The sequence below is a fragment of the Capsaspora owczarzaki genome, assembly GCF_000151315.2.
Source record: "Capsaspora owczarzaki ATCC 30864 unplaced genomic scaffold supercont2.15, whole genome shotgun sequence".
In the NCBI taxonomy this organism is placed as follows: Eukaryota; class Filasterea; order Ministeriida; family Capsasporidae; genus Capsaspora; species Capsaspora owczarzaki.
In genome coordinates, this window is record NW_011887306.1 from 516,539 (window position 1) to 530,935 (window position 14,397).

At 52.4% G+C, this 14,397-nt stretch overlaps 6 protein-coding genes across 6 annotated transcripts; 3 read left to right on the forward strand and 3 right to left on the reverse strand.

The window, feature by feature from the left end:
- The first annotated feature begins 44 nt into the window (after positions 1 to 44).
- CAOG_07340 (hypothetical protein) lies at positions 45 to 1,078 on the forward strand. Its single transcript, XM_004343149.2, has 3 exons — positions 45 to 189; positions 395 to 442; positions 567 to 1,078. Exons 1-3 carry the CDS (start codon positions 78 to 80, stop codon positions 734 to 736), a joined length of 330 nt encoding a protein of 109 aa, XP_004343199.1. The 5' UTR covers positions 45 to 77; the 3' UTR covers positions 737 to 1,078.
- A 978-nt stretch (positions 1,079 to 2,056) lies between these two features.
- On the forward strand, positions 2,057 to 4,202 carry CAOG_07341 (dehydrogenase; the record flags this gene model as incomplete). The annotated part of the gene is made up of 5 exons (XM_004343150.1): positions 2,057 to 2,464; positions 2,932 to 3,382; positions 3,474 to 3,532; positions 3,636 to 3,941; positions 4,041 to 4,202. 5 exons carry the CDS (start codon positions 2,057 to 2,059, stop codon positions 4,200 to 4,202), a joined length of 1,386 nt encoding a protein of 461 aa, XP_004343200.1.
- A 507-nt stretch (positions 4,203 to 4,709) lies between these two features.
- On the reverse strand, positions 4,710 to 6,473 carry CAOG_07342 (nuclear localization sequence binding protein; the record flags this gene model as incomplete). Its single annotated transcript, XM_004343151.1, has 2 exons — positions 4,710 to 5,585; positions 6,384 to 6,473. The coding sequence occupies 2 exons, from the start codon at positions 6,471 to 6,473 to the stop codon at positions 4,710 to 4,712; spliced, it is 966 nt and encodes a 321-aa protein (XP_004343201.1).
- Positions 6,474 to 6,916: 443 nt separating this feature from the next.
- CAOG_07343 (hypothetical protein) lies at positions 6,917 to 10,009 on the reverse strand (the record flags this gene model as incomplete). Its single annotated transcript, XM_004343152.1, has 5 exons — positions 6,917 to 7,879; positions 7,986 to 8,839; positions 8,921 to 9,140; positions 9,308 to 9,404; positions 9,699 to 10,009. The coding sequence occupies 5 exons, from the start codon at positions 10,007 to 10,009 to the stop codon at positions 6,917 to 6,919; spliced, it is 2,445 nt and encodes an 814-aa protein (XP_004343202.1).
- A 343-nt stretch (positions 10,010 to 10,352) lies between these two features.
- CAOG_07344 (eukaryotic translation initiation factor 3) lies at positions 10,353 to 12,741 on the forward strand. Its single transcript, XM_004343153.2, has 6 exons — positions 10,353 to 10,420; positions 10,943 to 11,099; positions 11,214 to 11,352; positions 11,451 to 11,669; positions 11,854 to 12,128; positions 12,277 to 12,741. Exons 1-6 carry the CDS (start codon positions 10,382 to 10,384, stop codon positions 12,648 to 12,650), a joined length of 1,203 nt encoding a protein of 400 aa, XP_004343203.1. The 5' UTR covers positions 10,353 to 10,381; the 3' UTR covers positions 12,651 to 12,741.
- A 6-nt stretch (positions 12,742 to 12,747) lies between these two features.
- On the reverse strand, positions 12,748 to 14,085 carry CAOG_07345 (hypothetical protein). The gene is made up of 4 exons (XM_004343154.2): positions 13,976 to 14,085; positions 13,666 to 13,747; positions 13,142 to 13,471; positions 12,748 to 12,996 (listed from the first exon to the last, which is right to left on the reverse strand). Exons 1-4 carry the CDS (start codon positions 14,028 to 14,030, stop codon positions 12,888 to 12,890), a joined length of 576 nt encoding a protein of 191 aa, XP_004343204.2. The 5' UTR covers positions 14,031 to 14,085; the 3' UTR covers positions 12,748 to 12,887.
- Positions 14,086 to 14,397: the final 312 nt, after the last annotated feature.

Genomic DNA, 14,397 nt, shown 5'->3' on the forward strand with positions numbered 1-14,397 from the left:
GTCCGAGTTTTCGAGGATGCTTATTTTATTCGTTTTCTGAGCATTTTCAGCTTCAGTCGATTCTTTGGTCATCATCCATGAGCTCTGACATTACCACTACTGAATCAAAGCAGCAGCAGCAGATCGCGTCTGAGGCTCAGCTCGGCGCCAAGTGGGACCGCTGCTTCACCAACATGCTCGTGCACACTGGCAAGTCTCTCATCCTCATATGAGACTCGACCTGTTGAAGCGCTTTAGGAGGTCGCTGCAGCCAGAAGACGGACACGGTCCCAATCCTAATGCAAATCCAGCCAACAACGCTCTGATCTCGATGTGCTGCGTTTCGCTCACGTTTCAATTCTGCGGTGTGCGTTTGACTCGCTATACTTTATTTGTGTTGCTTGTGCTTGCTTAGGCGTTGGCGCGGGCGTCGGCATCGTCCTCTCGCTGATCTTCTTCAAGCGTAAGGCTCCATTGCAGATTTGCAGCTTTGGTTGAATCACGTCCAACCAAAAACCCATCATCATTGCATGTATGTAAGATCTGACGATGAGAATTCCATGTTGGGACTGCGGGGGCTTGGGTAGGTCGTATGGCGCCAGTCTACCTGAGCACCGGATTTGCGATTGGAACCGCTTACCAGCAATGCCAGGACGACTTTGCAAGCGCTCGGGCAACAGGCAAAGTGGTGCGCATTTCTGAAGCTGCGTTGCAACAGTTTGTGCAGCAGCAAGAGAAGCAGCAGAAGCAGCAATGACCTGTTTTGTCAATATTTGGCCCCGAAAGCTGGAATCGAACGAAGCCTTGTTTTCGCAAGGTGTATCGCCAAAGCGCGTCTTGAACAACGAAGGGGATGCATGCAATGTGCGACTGTCCATGTTCATGCGGTGATCACACTCGAACTGCAGCTCCTTTGTTCAACAATTTGTACAATGTGTTTTTTTTTTTTCCTGTTTTTGTCCCCCGTTCACAATGTGCACAAGGTGTGCCTTCATCTCGCAACACCAAGCACAAATACCAAACATCAACTCTGCTCCAGGCTCATGTCGATGGGAGTGATCATATTGCTGCAACAATCAAAACAAAAACTACCAATTTCAATTGTTAACAAAACGTGTCGAATCAGCGAGACACTGACACACACAAAAAAAACCCATTACTTTGTAACTAATCTCAATCGTGCTTCTTTTTGCCTTGTCTTGCCCGATGTTTGCCTGCTGAAGCACCTACAACGTCGTGCAGCACTCAGAGTGGTGAGAGAGCACACGGAAACCAAGCAATCACCAGACTCCCCATGACACCATCAACAAGTCACCGTAGGAGAAGCATAGAACCAAACGCACCTGCTGCTGATCTCCCGGCTGCTGCAGAGTGAGCGCTGGCTGCGACGGCGGCTGGTGAAGCACCGCGAGCGAGGGCCGCTTGCTGCTTGTTCTTGGCAGTGAGCTCATTGAGCATGACCCAGGCAGAGTATGCAGAGACGAGCATCATGGGCGACATGATGATAGCAAAGACAAGGACGGCCGACGCTGGATCTTGTTCAATCCAGAGGATGATGGACAACGACCAGTGCTGGAATCGCTCGTACCAGCCGAGATCAAGCTCAGAGGACTCGGACATGAACAAAGTAAGAATGAGACATTCTATTCACAAGACTAGTATATTCAACGAGTGAGAAGAGTGATGAGAGAACTTGGGATTTTGGGAGATTCACCGGAAGTGTCCAGTTTTTGTGTTGAATTTGTTTCCGGCAGCGCTCTCAGAAGCGGTGATTCATCAGCTGCAACTGCGCAGTGGAGCAGCAAGTGTATATGAGTAAACCAGCAACACCAATACGCAAAAAGTACGACAAAAACCGCAAGCAACGCTCAGAAATCTGATAAACCACACACATCCAAAATCTTTGTTCCTTTTTGTTTCCTTTTCCGCCCTTGTTGACAGTTATTCCTACAAGCCATTCCTCATTTCCTCATTTCTTGAAAACGAGGCTCGCAGCGTCGTACTCTTGTCACTGAGGCGTACTCGAAGCATACCTCGTCAAGCGGAAACAAACAAAAACCCCGAAAGTCCCAGAACCATGCCGGAAGCGCAAACCGAAAGCCAACTGGTGGTCTCGGCACCCGCGATGGAGCCGTCCGTGTCACATGAACTTGCTCAGAAGCGGTCTGAGGCCAAGACGCAGTTCGCACCGCTTCCTACAAGTGCTCTACAGTCGACCGTCATTCGCGAGGAGCAGCCTGCCGAAGTTGCTGCTGCTGCCTCAACTGACGAGCAGCCCAGCGTGTCTGCTGCACCCACGACTGCTGCTGGAGCTGCAGAAACATCTGCGCGCGTCTTCCATTCTCAGGCTGACACATTCGTGGCGCACGCAGAGCGTCAGACAATGACCGCGATGCAGATTACTTCTATGTTGGGCATGCACCGCATCCACGCCAACGCGAACGCTCCCATTCCCCGGCTGGCCGATCACGACGTGTTGATTGAGGTATGGCTATTTGGCGCACGCAGTTGAGCGAGCCAGCACCTTGAACGCGTGAGTGCGGCAGCTGTAGGAGGCGCATACCTCAAATAGGAAGTTGGCGTTCTTTGTTGAACCCTATCAAAAGTCCTGCAGTGGCCAGTCGAGCGACCAACGGCACTTGCTTATCCTCTTGGCAAGCGAAAACAACAAAAAATTATAGCCTAGAGCGGAGAAAGGGGTTGGTGTGGGATTTGAGGAGGTGGTTGAGCTTTTCATGGAGACGGTTTTGTTTCCTGGCCCGTGGTGTGCACCTGTGTCGAGAGAGCACACGTGTCATGTTGATCACTGGTCAGTGAGTGCATCGAGTGCATCGAGTGCATCGAGTGCATCGAGTGCATTGGTTTTTGGCAACGTTCGAAAACTTTGCATGAACGGAATTCATCTCACTTTGACTCGACATGTATCGCTTGCATCTGCTCTTGCCGATTCAGGTCTACGCGGCAGGCATCAATCCAATCGACTGGAAAATGCTGGACGGGGATTTGCCCGTCGTCAGGGGCAGCCTGCTACCGTTTACACTTGGATTTGATGTCGCGGGCGTCGTCTCCCGCGTCGGTCCTCGCGCCAGCCGCTTCAAGATTGGCGATGAGGTGCTTGCGCGATGCGATCGTCCTGGAACATTTGCGCAGTACTGTGCGACTCACGAAGACACGGTCGCGCTGAAGCCAAACAACTTGACCTTTGAGAGCGCTGCAGCCGTCCCTTTGGCCGCGCTGACGGCGTACCAGTGTTTGGTCGACGTTGCACAAGTCACTGCCGGTCAGCGAGTGCTGATTCACGCTGGACTCGGCGGAGTTGGCTCGTTTGCCATTCAAATTGCCAAAACAATCGGTTGCTTTGTTGCCACGACATGTTCTGCTCGCAACATGCATGCTGCCAAAGGTAAGAGGCTTAGCAACGAGCTTGCTCGTGATTAGTTGGGCAACGTTTGGCTGCGTACACTGACTTGGTTGCTGGGGGGGGGGATGAGCAGCACTCGGAGCTGACATTGTCGTCGACTACCGCTCTCAGCGATTCCGAGACCATCTCAACGTAAGCCAGATAAAAGTGTTCAACCGCCCCCCCCTGGATGTCTCAGCTCACGCAGCGTGACTCACTCAAATCCATCTGGACTGACCACTTGGTGCTTGGACAGCAATTCGACGTGGTGATTGATTCGCTCGGTGGCAAATGCCTGACCGACTCGATGAAATGCCTCAAGCCTGATGGACTTGTCATTGAGATTGGTGGCTTGCCAACGCGTACCATTCTCCGCTCACTCGGCCTGCGAGGCTACCACGGGCCCCGCGAAATGTCCCTGCTGACTGCAAGCCGATACAGCCATTGGAAGTGTCGCGAGGCGGCCAAGAAGCACAACGTTCGCTACGAGTACTACTTTATGCATCCAAGCGGAGAGCAGCTGCAGCGTATTACGCGATGGCTGGCAGACCGGACGATTCAGGTGAGAAAGCAAAAGTCTGGCTGAAACAAACAAAGTACAGCAACAACAGCAACAACAAAAAACAGTCTACTGACTCTGATTCTCTTTTCGCAATTGCAGCCTGTCGTCGATCGCATGTTCGAGTTCTTCCACGTGGAAGACGCCTTGAACTACAGTGCAACCGGTCATGTCTCGGGCAAGATTGTACTGCAAGTGAAATCGGCGCCTTCGCCCCCTGCTCGCCTGAACTCGTTGCCCCCAGCATCTGAACGGCTCGTGTAAACCATCAAGCCAGGTTGGTTTGATTCGATTGTTATGGTTGCCTCGTTTATTTGGTTTTTGCCGTGTTTCACATTTCACATGAAGCGCCGATGCATGATCTATCGCTGTTGTACCTGTTGCTCTGAACATCAAGTTTTGCAAATAAAATTCAAAGTTTTCGGTTTTTTTTTACCATTGGATTGTGTGTATTGGCTAATAGTACACGGGATTAACGGTTGGAATCCACAATCGCAGCAGCTTCAAGCCAAATGCGACAGAGACACGAGAATATCAAAACAAGTAGAAAAATCAAGGCAGACAGAGACGGGTGTGGTGTGTTGGGGCAAAAAAGCACATAAAAGGGATTGTCTTTTGTTTTCCCTCCAATTTCAGTATGAGGGAAAGGGAGAAAAGAATAGAGAAAGAGAGAGAAAAAAAAAAGTCATCAATTCAGGAAAAATAAAAAACAATTTTTGTGTGATTAAAAAAACAAACTACAAACAAACAAACGACGTCAAGTTATGAAACTTAATCGTCGAAGGTCTGTCGGGAGTTGTTGCCGCCGCCAAAGCCGCCACGGCCACCGAAGCCGCCGCCACGGGGAGAGCCACCACGGCCGCCAAAGCCGCCACCACGGGGGGAGCCGCCACGGCCACCAAAGCCACCACGGCCGCCAAAGCCGCCACCGCGGGGAGAGCCGCCACGGCCGCCGCCAAAGCCACCACGGCCACCAAAGCCGCCACCGCGGGGAGAGGCACCGTTGCCACCGCCGTTGGCGCGCTCGCCAGCGAAATCGAGGCGGATGGCGCGGCCACCGAGGTCAGAGCCGTTGAGCTCCTCAAGAGCCTTAGCGGCAGAGTCAGCGTTGCTGAACTCGACGTGGCCAAAGCCCTTGGAGCGATCCATGTCGCGGTCCCAAGCAATGCGGGCGTCAGTGAGGCCCTCGTACTGGGAGAAGTGGTTGTAAAGGTCGTCCTTGGAGACAGCCCACGAGAGGTTGCCAACAAAGAGGACGGACGAAGGAGCAGAGCGCTCGTCGTTGTGCTGCTTGTGGCCGTTGGCGGAAGCGCCGTTGGACTTGGGCTTCTCCTCCTCCTCGGACTCCTCCTCCTCGTCTTCCTTCTCGTCTTCCTTGTCCTCAGACTCCTCCTCGGACTCGCTCGAGCTAGAGTCGTCAGACTCCTCCTCGGACTCGCTGCTGCTGGAATCGGCCTTCTTCTTGGTCTCCTCCTCCTCCTCAGAGTCAGAGTCAGAGTCGGAATCGGAATCAGAGTCCGACTCGTCCTTGGAGCGCTTGGCGGCGGGGGTGGCCTCGTCCTCAGCCTTGCGCTTCTGCGAGGTGCGAGCCTGGTACGCCTCAAAGAGCTGGCCGAGAGTGACCTCGGGGGCAGAGGGGAGCTTCTTCTGCGAGTTGGGACACACGAGGGGAAACGGGAGAGAGAGATGAGCCAAAATGCGAAAGGCAAAGACAACACATGGCGACAGAAAAGTGGACAAAATGGATGATGAATTGAAAAAGGGGGATCAGAGAGAAGCGGGAGCGACACAAGAACAGGCAACATAGGTCGAGTGAAGGTTTGAGAGGGGCGAAAGCGAGGAGTGAAGGGAAGAGGGAGGGGGAAAGGGGAAGAGAGGGAATGGGAAAGGAAAGCTAAGGCACCGCGTGTAGCGTCGTCACAGTTTCAGCCCACAGACGGGGAAAACGAAGCAGAATCGAGTCCCATCAGCGTCGCGCCAGAAACGACACAGCGACAGTAAGGATGCAGTGAACGAGTAAATGTAGGAAAGAGGGAATAAGGGAAGAAGGGGAATAAGGGGAGAAGGGGAGAAGAAGCAAAAAAGCCAGCGCCATGTGGATAAACAACCCACGCCGCAAAAACAGCGCCACCCACAGCCAGCGCAGATGCACACTCGTCCATGCAAAAGCGAGGCAAAAGCAAAGCACGAAAGCCAAAAAGAAGCGAGAACATTGGGTGGAAGCGAGGCAGAGTGACAGGAAGCTGAATGGCAGAACAGCAAAGGACCCACATGGATTATTGGGCAAAAAAAAAAAAAAAAAAAAAAGCATGGGCGCCACATGGGTTTGTGTTTCGATGATTTTGTAGCGTGAGGCTGGAAGAGAAAGAGAAGGAGGTCGATGTGTGTGTGTGTGTGTGTGTGTGTGTGTGTGGAGAGAGAGAGAGAGGGAGGGAGTTAACGTACCACCTCCTTCTTGAGGGCGGCGGCGGCGGCAGTGTGGCCGGCGTCGGTGAGGAACTTGTAAGCGATGGCGCTGAGGATGGAATCAGACATTGTGTGTGAAAATAATGAAAAAAAAAAAAAAGAGTGAGGAAATCCAAAACGGGAAGTGACAGGAGAAGAGAATAGAAAATTAAAAAACAAGAGAAAAAAAGTGAGAGAAGACATCGATTGGCTCGACGATGAGCGTTCCAAGCGATTTTGGCGTGAGATTGAGCGAAATGGAAATACTGTACAGGCTGCAAAGGACTTTTTCGATCGGAAACTTGTGATGTGTTTGGGATACCGCTAGCTGCTCTATCTACGAGCGGACGCACATGCTACAAGTTTGCGAGAAGGATGAATGGAAGAATGACGGACAGCAGAATCAACTAGATCTAGAATACCAGATCGCCTTGCAGCATGCGGATGGATGGGCCGTTTGAATGTGGATGAGACACTATGTTGAGTAGGTAGTTGAAACAATACACGTTGAACGACGCACAAGGAGAAAGGGGTTACACCAGAGCCGGAGGAGTTGGCACGTCGTCGTCTGCAAGCGCAACAATCTTCTGAACCTCAGTCAAAGTTGCCGTGGGTTTCTCAAGGAGTGACTGAAGGTGACGTTGATTGCGCAGGAAGTGACGCCGCTGAGCACGAGCCACAGCGTCGTCAGAGTCGTCCAGATGGGCCCGCTGCTCCAGGACTCTTGTGCCACCGATTTCTAGCGAAAAAGCAAGCAAGCCTAGACTGAGAAAGTCGGCTTGCGGAGTGGCGACTCTGTCACTGCGCGCAATGTGGTAAAAGTGGCTTGGCCACACGCTCCACGAGTTGGCCTCGACATGTCCGAGCCACGGTTGGAGCTCCTGAGCAGCTGCGACCGTCACAGGCGCTGCCAAGAGTGCTGCCTGCACATGCTCGCGCGTCACAGCTGGAAGGAAGCAAGAAAGCCCAAAATCGACCAACGCAATCGAGAGATGTGGGGATTTGGGAGGCACGAGGGTCGAGGTCGGAGTCTCTTGCTGCTGAGGAATTGAGCTGGGCAATTGCGTCTCGGTGACGAGCAGGTTTCCACAATGAATGTCGCCGTGCACCACACCTTGCGCATGAATCCAGCGAAGCGTGTCGCAGACCTGAGACGCAAAGTTTGCCGCATACGGTTGATGCTGCATCCAGTCCACACTGTGACCAGAAATGAGGCCCGTGACCAACGCCAGGCCAGGGGTTCCGTCGAGATTGACAGTGCAGAACGATAGCAGCTCGGGAATGCCATGAGCAGCAGCTTCCTTTCGGTCACGGTTGAGAAGGGCTAGCGCCATGCCCTCTCGCGCCAGCTGTTCTGTGAGCGACTTGCGATTTGCGGCTGCAACCTTGACCACCACGTTGGTGAATTCCTCGCTCGAGTTCAGGCGGAGCTTGCCGGTGAACATGAAATCGCGATGAAAGACCTGGGCATCGAGCAGAGGTTGCGGGCCGGTCGTCTGCACAAGGTCGAAGAACAAGAGCCAAAAGCGAAAAGTGAAGACAAAAGAGTTGCACAAGATGCACATGATGCGGATGATACATCCAAACCAGACGAGACCTTACCAAATTGAGAACAAGGGAATTGGTCGTGACGACATTCCCTCCAGCACCAGCGGGCGCGCCACCGCCGGCTGCATTGTTTGGCTGGCCTGGAGCTGCGGCGCCAGGATTTCCGGCGCGTGGGTCAGTACAACCAAAGTTGCATGTCCAAGAATTCGGGTCGTCGCTGTTTGATGGTGCATTGGTTTTTGCAGCGGCGTGGTGCGCGAGGATGGATTGCCACACCACAAAAAGAACTGCTCGTGCTGGATCTTCTGTTTCGGCAAACGTAACCTTGGGCGCAATGAGCTTGCCATTCTGCTTTAAATCGACTCGAGTGACAGAGACCGTGTCGGCTTCGCACCAAGTGAGGCCGTAAAGAAAGTCTGGCCAGGATGTCGCCGGCACGCCTGTTCTGAACAGAGAGCGAGCCACATAGCTGGCGACTTGCAAACGAGCATGTTGAACATCGGCAAAAACCTTCTTGACTTCGACAAACAAACGGCTGTAATACAGGAGAACGTCCACTCGAGAACCAGCGGAGGCAGCACGAGACGCACGGGGAGAAACGCGATCAACTGCCCAAGTGGTCGCAATTACATCAGCAGATTTTGTGCTACTGTTAGCGTGAAAGTTGAGTTGCGCGCCAACTTGTTCGCAGACGGCCTGGCAGTAGTTGGCAACAGCCCAATGCATGTCCGTTTCGTGACCAGTCCGGCTCGCATCGCTCCTGACGTCCTCCAACTTTTGATGAAGTGCATTTCTGTCCAGGGGTGGCAGTCGCAAGTCACGGAGGTTGGTCCGCAACGTGGGGTTAGGATCCTCTGTGACAAAACGCGCTACAAAGGTTGCGTTGGTGCTCGATCCGATCTCAGAAACTACCAAATATCGTGCCGTTCACACTGAGTTTCAACCAAGATTGCATACCGACGGGGGGGGGGAGCAGCGGATGCACTTACGAAAACGAACTCGATCTACTAGCAGCTTCTGAACTTTATCACGTTCGTTCTTAAGCAGCTGCTGAGCTTGATCACGTTGGTTCTCAAGCAGCTGCCGATCTTTCTCAAGCAGCTGCTCATGAGCCCGACGCAGCTCCAGCAGCTCAGTCCGTCGTTCCTGCAGCTCCGTCCGTCGTTCCTGATCTTTAGCACGCAGATCAGCCAGTAGCTGCTGTCGTTCCTGATCTTGAGCACGCAGCAGCTGCCAAAAAGCCACTTTCCCGTCGGCTGAGAAAAATTCCAACACAAAGCTCGTCAGAAACAGGCACTCATTCGCACGCACAGATTATGAAAGCCACCAAGAAAGCTGCAAAAAAGAAAGGCTCGCTTTCACCGCGTTCAACTCACCGTCAAGCTGGGCAAAAATAGCGTCAAGATTTGGCGTGGACAATGATGCTTGAGGGTTCGTGGATGGTCCAGCTTGAGGTTGTACCGCGACATTGGTCTACAATCAAAAAATTTGAATCCCATTAGCCTTTTCGACTCGTGCGTTGCTGTTCCTGTGCGCATGTGTGCGGTGGGTGGAAGGCGGCAGAAAGAGCCGAGACATGACAACCAAGCCAAACCAGAACCCCTAACACACGGCCTGCTGACCGTCCACTGTGTCTATGGAGACGGCATGTGCGTGCGTGCCCAAGACCGCCCGTGGAAGCTCCGGCCAGAGCAACCAAGTGCGGGGGAGAGCAATACACAAACAAAAAAAAAACCGAACACAAACAAACAAAACAAACAAACAAACAACAAGAACGCTTTAGCAGTCTCGGCGGAGCTTGTGGTATGACTGTTGGGCGGTGCTGAAGCTGCCAACTCAGTCGTTGTCATCATTGCTGTTGCTGGTGAGGTTGTTAGAGTGAGTGGAGCAGCGGCGGTCGATGCGGCTTGCAACGAGGTTGTCGTGCAGGGAGCAACGAAGACCGGCACTGTCGTTGTTGCTGCTGCTGCTACTGCTGCTGCTGGATCCTCCAAACGAGCGCGCTTGGTCGGATTTTCCTCCGATGACCCTTCGTCGCTGGAACCAATGGGGCGCTTTGCCGGATCGATCGTTGACATGCCAAAGGGGGAAAAAAAAAAAAACTGGTTCTACTTTGACGTAAGCTCTCATCGGATGACGATCAACTCTCGCGCAGTCTATGAGCCCAGTGAAACGATGATCACCATCCCATTCACACAGTTTATGGGGCTCAAAACTTGTCGAGGCGGGCAAACGAGCGTTGATTGTGCGCTTTTTCGTCTTTCTGCCCTGACCGTCTCGCACTCAAACCTCGTTGATCCGCACTGATAGAATCGACGAGAATTCACTCGTCCCAGGTTTGCTGAAGGGGTGTTTTTGCGTTGTTCTCAGAACCTATTGCTTCTCAAGCTCGTCTTGGCCTGGATCAGTTTTTTTTTTTTTCTTCAATTCAATAGACTTGCGTTGAAACAATGGTTGCGACATCGACAGAGCGCACCGACAGCGAGTTGGTCAGTTTTTTTCTTCTTCTTGGGCGCATAGCTTTCAATGCAGCGCATGATTCAGCTGGAGCAGAGGAGAGAGAGAGAGAGAGAGAGAGAGAGAAAGGGAGAGATCGAGCAAGCGGATGGGCAAGGACAGCAACCAAGGAAGAGATCTCGCCCTTTTTTTGCTTGTCGTCTGTCACCAACCGCATCGCTGTCCGACCGAGAGAACGAAACAGCCAGATCACACCATTCTCCAAGCTCGATTCCATGAAGCGAGCGATAGACTTGGAACGCCGCGAGTGAACAATCCTCGCAGAAAACCAAAAAAAAAAAAAAAAAAAAAAAAAAAAGCGGCTCACGCACATGGCCTTTTTGGCTGGAAATGCATTGGCAAGCTCCCCGTGCATGCGTTTCGCGTCTCCGGCGTCCACCGCGCAGTGACAATGACCGTGTTGGTGATGATGCTGGTTGACGGGAGGTGGGGGTTAGGCGGGACAACCTGTGTGGGACTTTTGCTCACTTTGACGCTTCTGTGTGTGTATGCAGCTCGCCGACGTTGCTTCCCTCATCGCCAAGGTCGCACCGACCGCCAACGCGTCGCTGGAGGCGTCGTCTGCCGCGCTTGTTGCTGCTGGCAAGACCACCGAGGCCCTCAAGCAGGTCATTGCCGCATCCGCAGCCTTGTTTGCCCCGGAGAACAAGGGTATGTCTTTTCGATGTCGACATCAAAGATCATGTTGCTTCAGAGACGCCAAGCGCTCAACCTCGAATGGCATGGAAACTCATCATGCCTGGGGTTTTGCTTGCTCTCGTTCAGACATCGAGGCTCCCTTCAACAGTCTGCTCTTCCTCGCCACCAAGCAAAAGTCAGAAGATGCCGCCGAGCTCGTCAAGGCGCTGCTTGCTGCAGTCGCCACCGATGTCTCGGACAAGCGATCTCTTGAGCGGCTGCGAGTGTAAGTTTAGTCCGACGCGTTCCTCCTTGGTGCCGAGCTGCTTTTGTGTTTCTTATTATTTGAAACTCACATCCGTTTTCACCTAACAACTTTTAAAGGCTCTCGGTCGTGTTCAACACCCTCGATGCGAACTCCCTGAACCGATTTGAAACATTCAAGGCCCTCGTCTCGTTTGCTGGCGCCACCGGCCACCTTCAGGCTGTCGATCTCGATTTTGACACCCTTGCCGACTGGATTGGCCAGTGGGGTTTGACTGGAACACAAACCCGTGCTCTGTACCGTTTGATCTATGACGTTCTCACCCAGAACAAGAAGAGGTAACCCTTGACAGCAAGTGGTATCAGTGTCGCTTTGTTTCTCTCTTCTTCTTCTTTTTTTTTTTTTTTTTTTTTTTTTTTTTTTTTTTTTTTTTTTTTTTTTTTTGATTTCTCTCTCTTTCTCTTTTTTTCTTTTCTCGTTCTGAAGCTGACTCTCTTTCGACCGTTTTCGATAAAACTACAGCATTCTTGCGCACAAGTTCCACGAGCGTCTCCTGCACACGTACGACACTGCTGATGCCGAGACGCTGGCCACCGTCAAGGAGAGTGCCGAAAAGTGCATCAAGGAGGCCATCGCTGCTCCCCAAATTTTCCAGCTCGACTCGCTTTTGCAGCTCGCCGCCGTCAAACAACTCGAGGGCTCTGACATTCACAACTTGCTGCTCATTTTTGTACGAGACAACTTCCAAGCATACGAGCAGTTTTACAACTCGCACACTGCGTTTGTTCAGTCAGCTGGTACGTTTGTCTGTTTGGTTGTTGACCGTGTTTATTGTGATTTCTTTTGTTTGTTTGCTTTTTCAGTGTTTCCGGTTGCCAGGGGGGGGGGAGCCGCTACGCTGCGCTGACACTGACCCTTTTTTTTTTTTCTTCTTCCAACTTGCAGGTCTTTCCCACGAACAAAACTTGGTCAAGATGCGCATCTTGACGCTCGTCACACTTGCATCCACCAGCTCCGAGGTCGAATTTTCACGAATTGCCGAGACGTTGAGCGTGCCCCAGGAGGAGGTCGAGGCGTGGGTCATTGAGGCCATCACTGCCAAGCTGATCGAGGCCAAGATTGATCAATTGAACGGCAAGATTGTCATTGGCCGAGCAACGCACCGCATCTTTGGCAAGCCTCAGTGGCAGCAACTGCACGACCGCCTCAGCTCGTGGCAAAACAATCTTAACGACATTCTTGTGGTCATCAAGAACGCCAAGTCACAAGCCCAACAACACGGCACCGCACCAGTTGCCGTCCCTGCTAGCGCCCAGTAGTCGACCAGAACCCCAAACCAACATTCCTTTTAGGTCCCGCTTTTCTGCAACCCCGTTGTTTTTTTGAAATACAGTTATGCTTCCACATGAACGATGCGTACTCGATAAACATGTACTTGAGCCAGTCACGGACAGCAGTACCACACACACACACAAGCACACACACATCAACAAAACAAAAAAAGGACAATACACAAAAACCACCACGAGTGGAAACAGAAAAAAAAAAATAATCTTCTACTGCTTGCTCTGGTAGTCGTCCATTCGCAAGCCGTACTCGTTGGCAGCGCGGTGAGTCAGAGGCACGCGTAGCTCGTGCTTGGCTGTGATTTCGCGTTGAGCAATGCTGGAACGCAAGAACAAAAAGGCAGCGACAACCAAACCAGAGTGAGGGACGCAGACATCGAACAAACTCGACAGTACCTTCAACAACAAAAACAACTACAGACAGTCAAAGCACAACAAAACTCCCGCAACTCTGTGTCACGTACTAGGCCTGGCTCTTGGCTTGGATGTACCGGAGGTGCGCCTCGCGCTTTTCGCGGGTTTGCTCGGCAGTGTCCATGCCAGAGGCGAAAAGACGCGTTAGGAAGGGAGCGGAAGCACCGTGCTCTTCTTCGTGCTCGCCGCTGTCCGGGCCAGGGTTGGTGTGGGGGTTGTGGAAGAGGGTGAGATCGCTCTCCGTCCACGGGAACCGCTTTGTTCGGATGCGGAGATGCGGGTAGGCAACAAACTGGCGCTGCTCCTCGTGCATGGGGTGGGCCACAAAGTTGTAATAGAACAGGTAGCCGCATGCTGGCAGGCAGACGGCGAGCGAGAGTCTGACAAAAGGGCGAGAGAAGGGAGGTGAGACAGACTGCTCCACATCCCAGCGTTTGGGCGTCTGTGTCTGATTGCTGTGCCATCCGCATCCAGCGCCACGGCAAGACCAAAAGCCAGCATGGGTCGCTGGGTCGGCACGACTGGAGGCGCCAAGAGCTCCATAGCAATCCCAATGCAAACTCAGCTGCCTTACTTCTTCCATGTGCTCATGGCTTCCTTGGCGTGCTTGGCGACCGCTGCGGCGTCCCCAGCAGCACTCGACATGTGTCGCACAACTGTAACAGCAGAACGGCACCACAGCAGATCGAATGGGGGGTCAGTGAAGGATTCCAAAAAAAAAAAAAAAAAAAAAAAAAGCGAGAGATCGCCGCCCTTCATCTTCTCTTTGCATTGAAGAGCCGGACGCAGACTCGGCCGATGAGACCGCGTGAGGAAGGCAGAGGAAGGCAGAGGGACGGGGGATTCAATCCAATGCTGGAGCGGTTGAGATGGGGACGCCTTGCCTTGGTGCGCAGACTGCTTGGCGAAGGTCGACGATGCACGAAGCAGCAAAGCCATTGAAAGAATATTGAAAGGACTGAACAATGTCAATGTAGAAAATGTACAATGTCAATACATGATCACGATGAATGGATTATGCATCAGAGATCAAAACGAAAATGTCGAAAACAACAAAAAAGCCATGAAAGTCGGCGTTTCTGAGCGGCTTTGATTCCCACAAAAAAACGGAGAGAGTCGTAACCAGAGTCAATATTGCATGATTGATCGATTGCATTCGAATATGCGATGTGTGTCTCGAGTAGAAGAGATTTTTGAGTTTGGCTGAGATGCTGCGGGGAGATGCTTGAAGTTTGCACTCTGGTTCACGCTTGGCCAAACCTCACTCACTCACTCACTCACTCTCACTATTCCAATCTTAGCTCCA

What these genes read in the sequence shown, in the direction of transcription:
- CAOG_07344 (XM_004343153.2), top strand. Translation starts at nt 10,382, where the DNA reads ATGGTTGCGACATCGACAGAGCGCACCGACAGCGAGTTG. An exon ending in TCTCTTGAGCGGCTGCGAGT is followed by an intron (nt 11,353 to 11,450) that starts GTAAGTTTAGTC and finishes CAACTTTTAAAG; the next exon opens with GCTCTCGGTCGTGTTCAACA. An exon ending in TGCGTTTGTTCAGTCAGCTG is followed by an intron (nt 12,129 to 12,276) that starts GTACGTTTGTCT and finishes TCCAACTTGCAG; the next exon opens with GTCTTTCCCACGAACAAAAC.
- CAOG_07345 (XM_004343154.2), bottom strand. Translation starts at nt 14,030, where the DNA reads ATGGCTTTGCTGCTTCGTGCATCGTCGACCTTCGCCAAGCAGTCTGCG. An exon ending in CAAGCAGTCTGCGCACCAAG is followed by an intron (nt 13,748 to 13,975) that starts GCAAGGCGTCCC and finishes CTGCTGTTACAG; the next exon opens with TTGTGCGACACATGTCGAGT. An exon ending in GCCATGAGCACATGGAAGAA is followed by an intron (nt 13,472 to 13,665) that starts GTAAGGCAGCTG and finishes CCCTTTTGTCAG; the next exon opens with ACTCTCGCTCGCCGTCTGCC.
- CAOG_07340 (XM_004343149.2), top strand. Translation starts at nt 78, where the DNA reads ATGAGCTCTGACATTACCACTACTGAATCAAAGCAGCAGCAGCAGATC. An exon ending in CAACATGCTCGTGCACACTG is followed by an intron (nt 190 to 394) that starts GCAAGTCTCTCA and finishes GTGCTTGCTTAG; the next exon opens with GCGTTGGCGCGGGCGTCGGC. An exon ending in CTCGCTGATCTTCTTCAAGC is followed by an intron (nt 443 to 566) that starts GTAAGGCTCCAT and finishes GGGCTTGGGTAG; the next exon opens with GTCGTATGGCGCCAGTCTAC.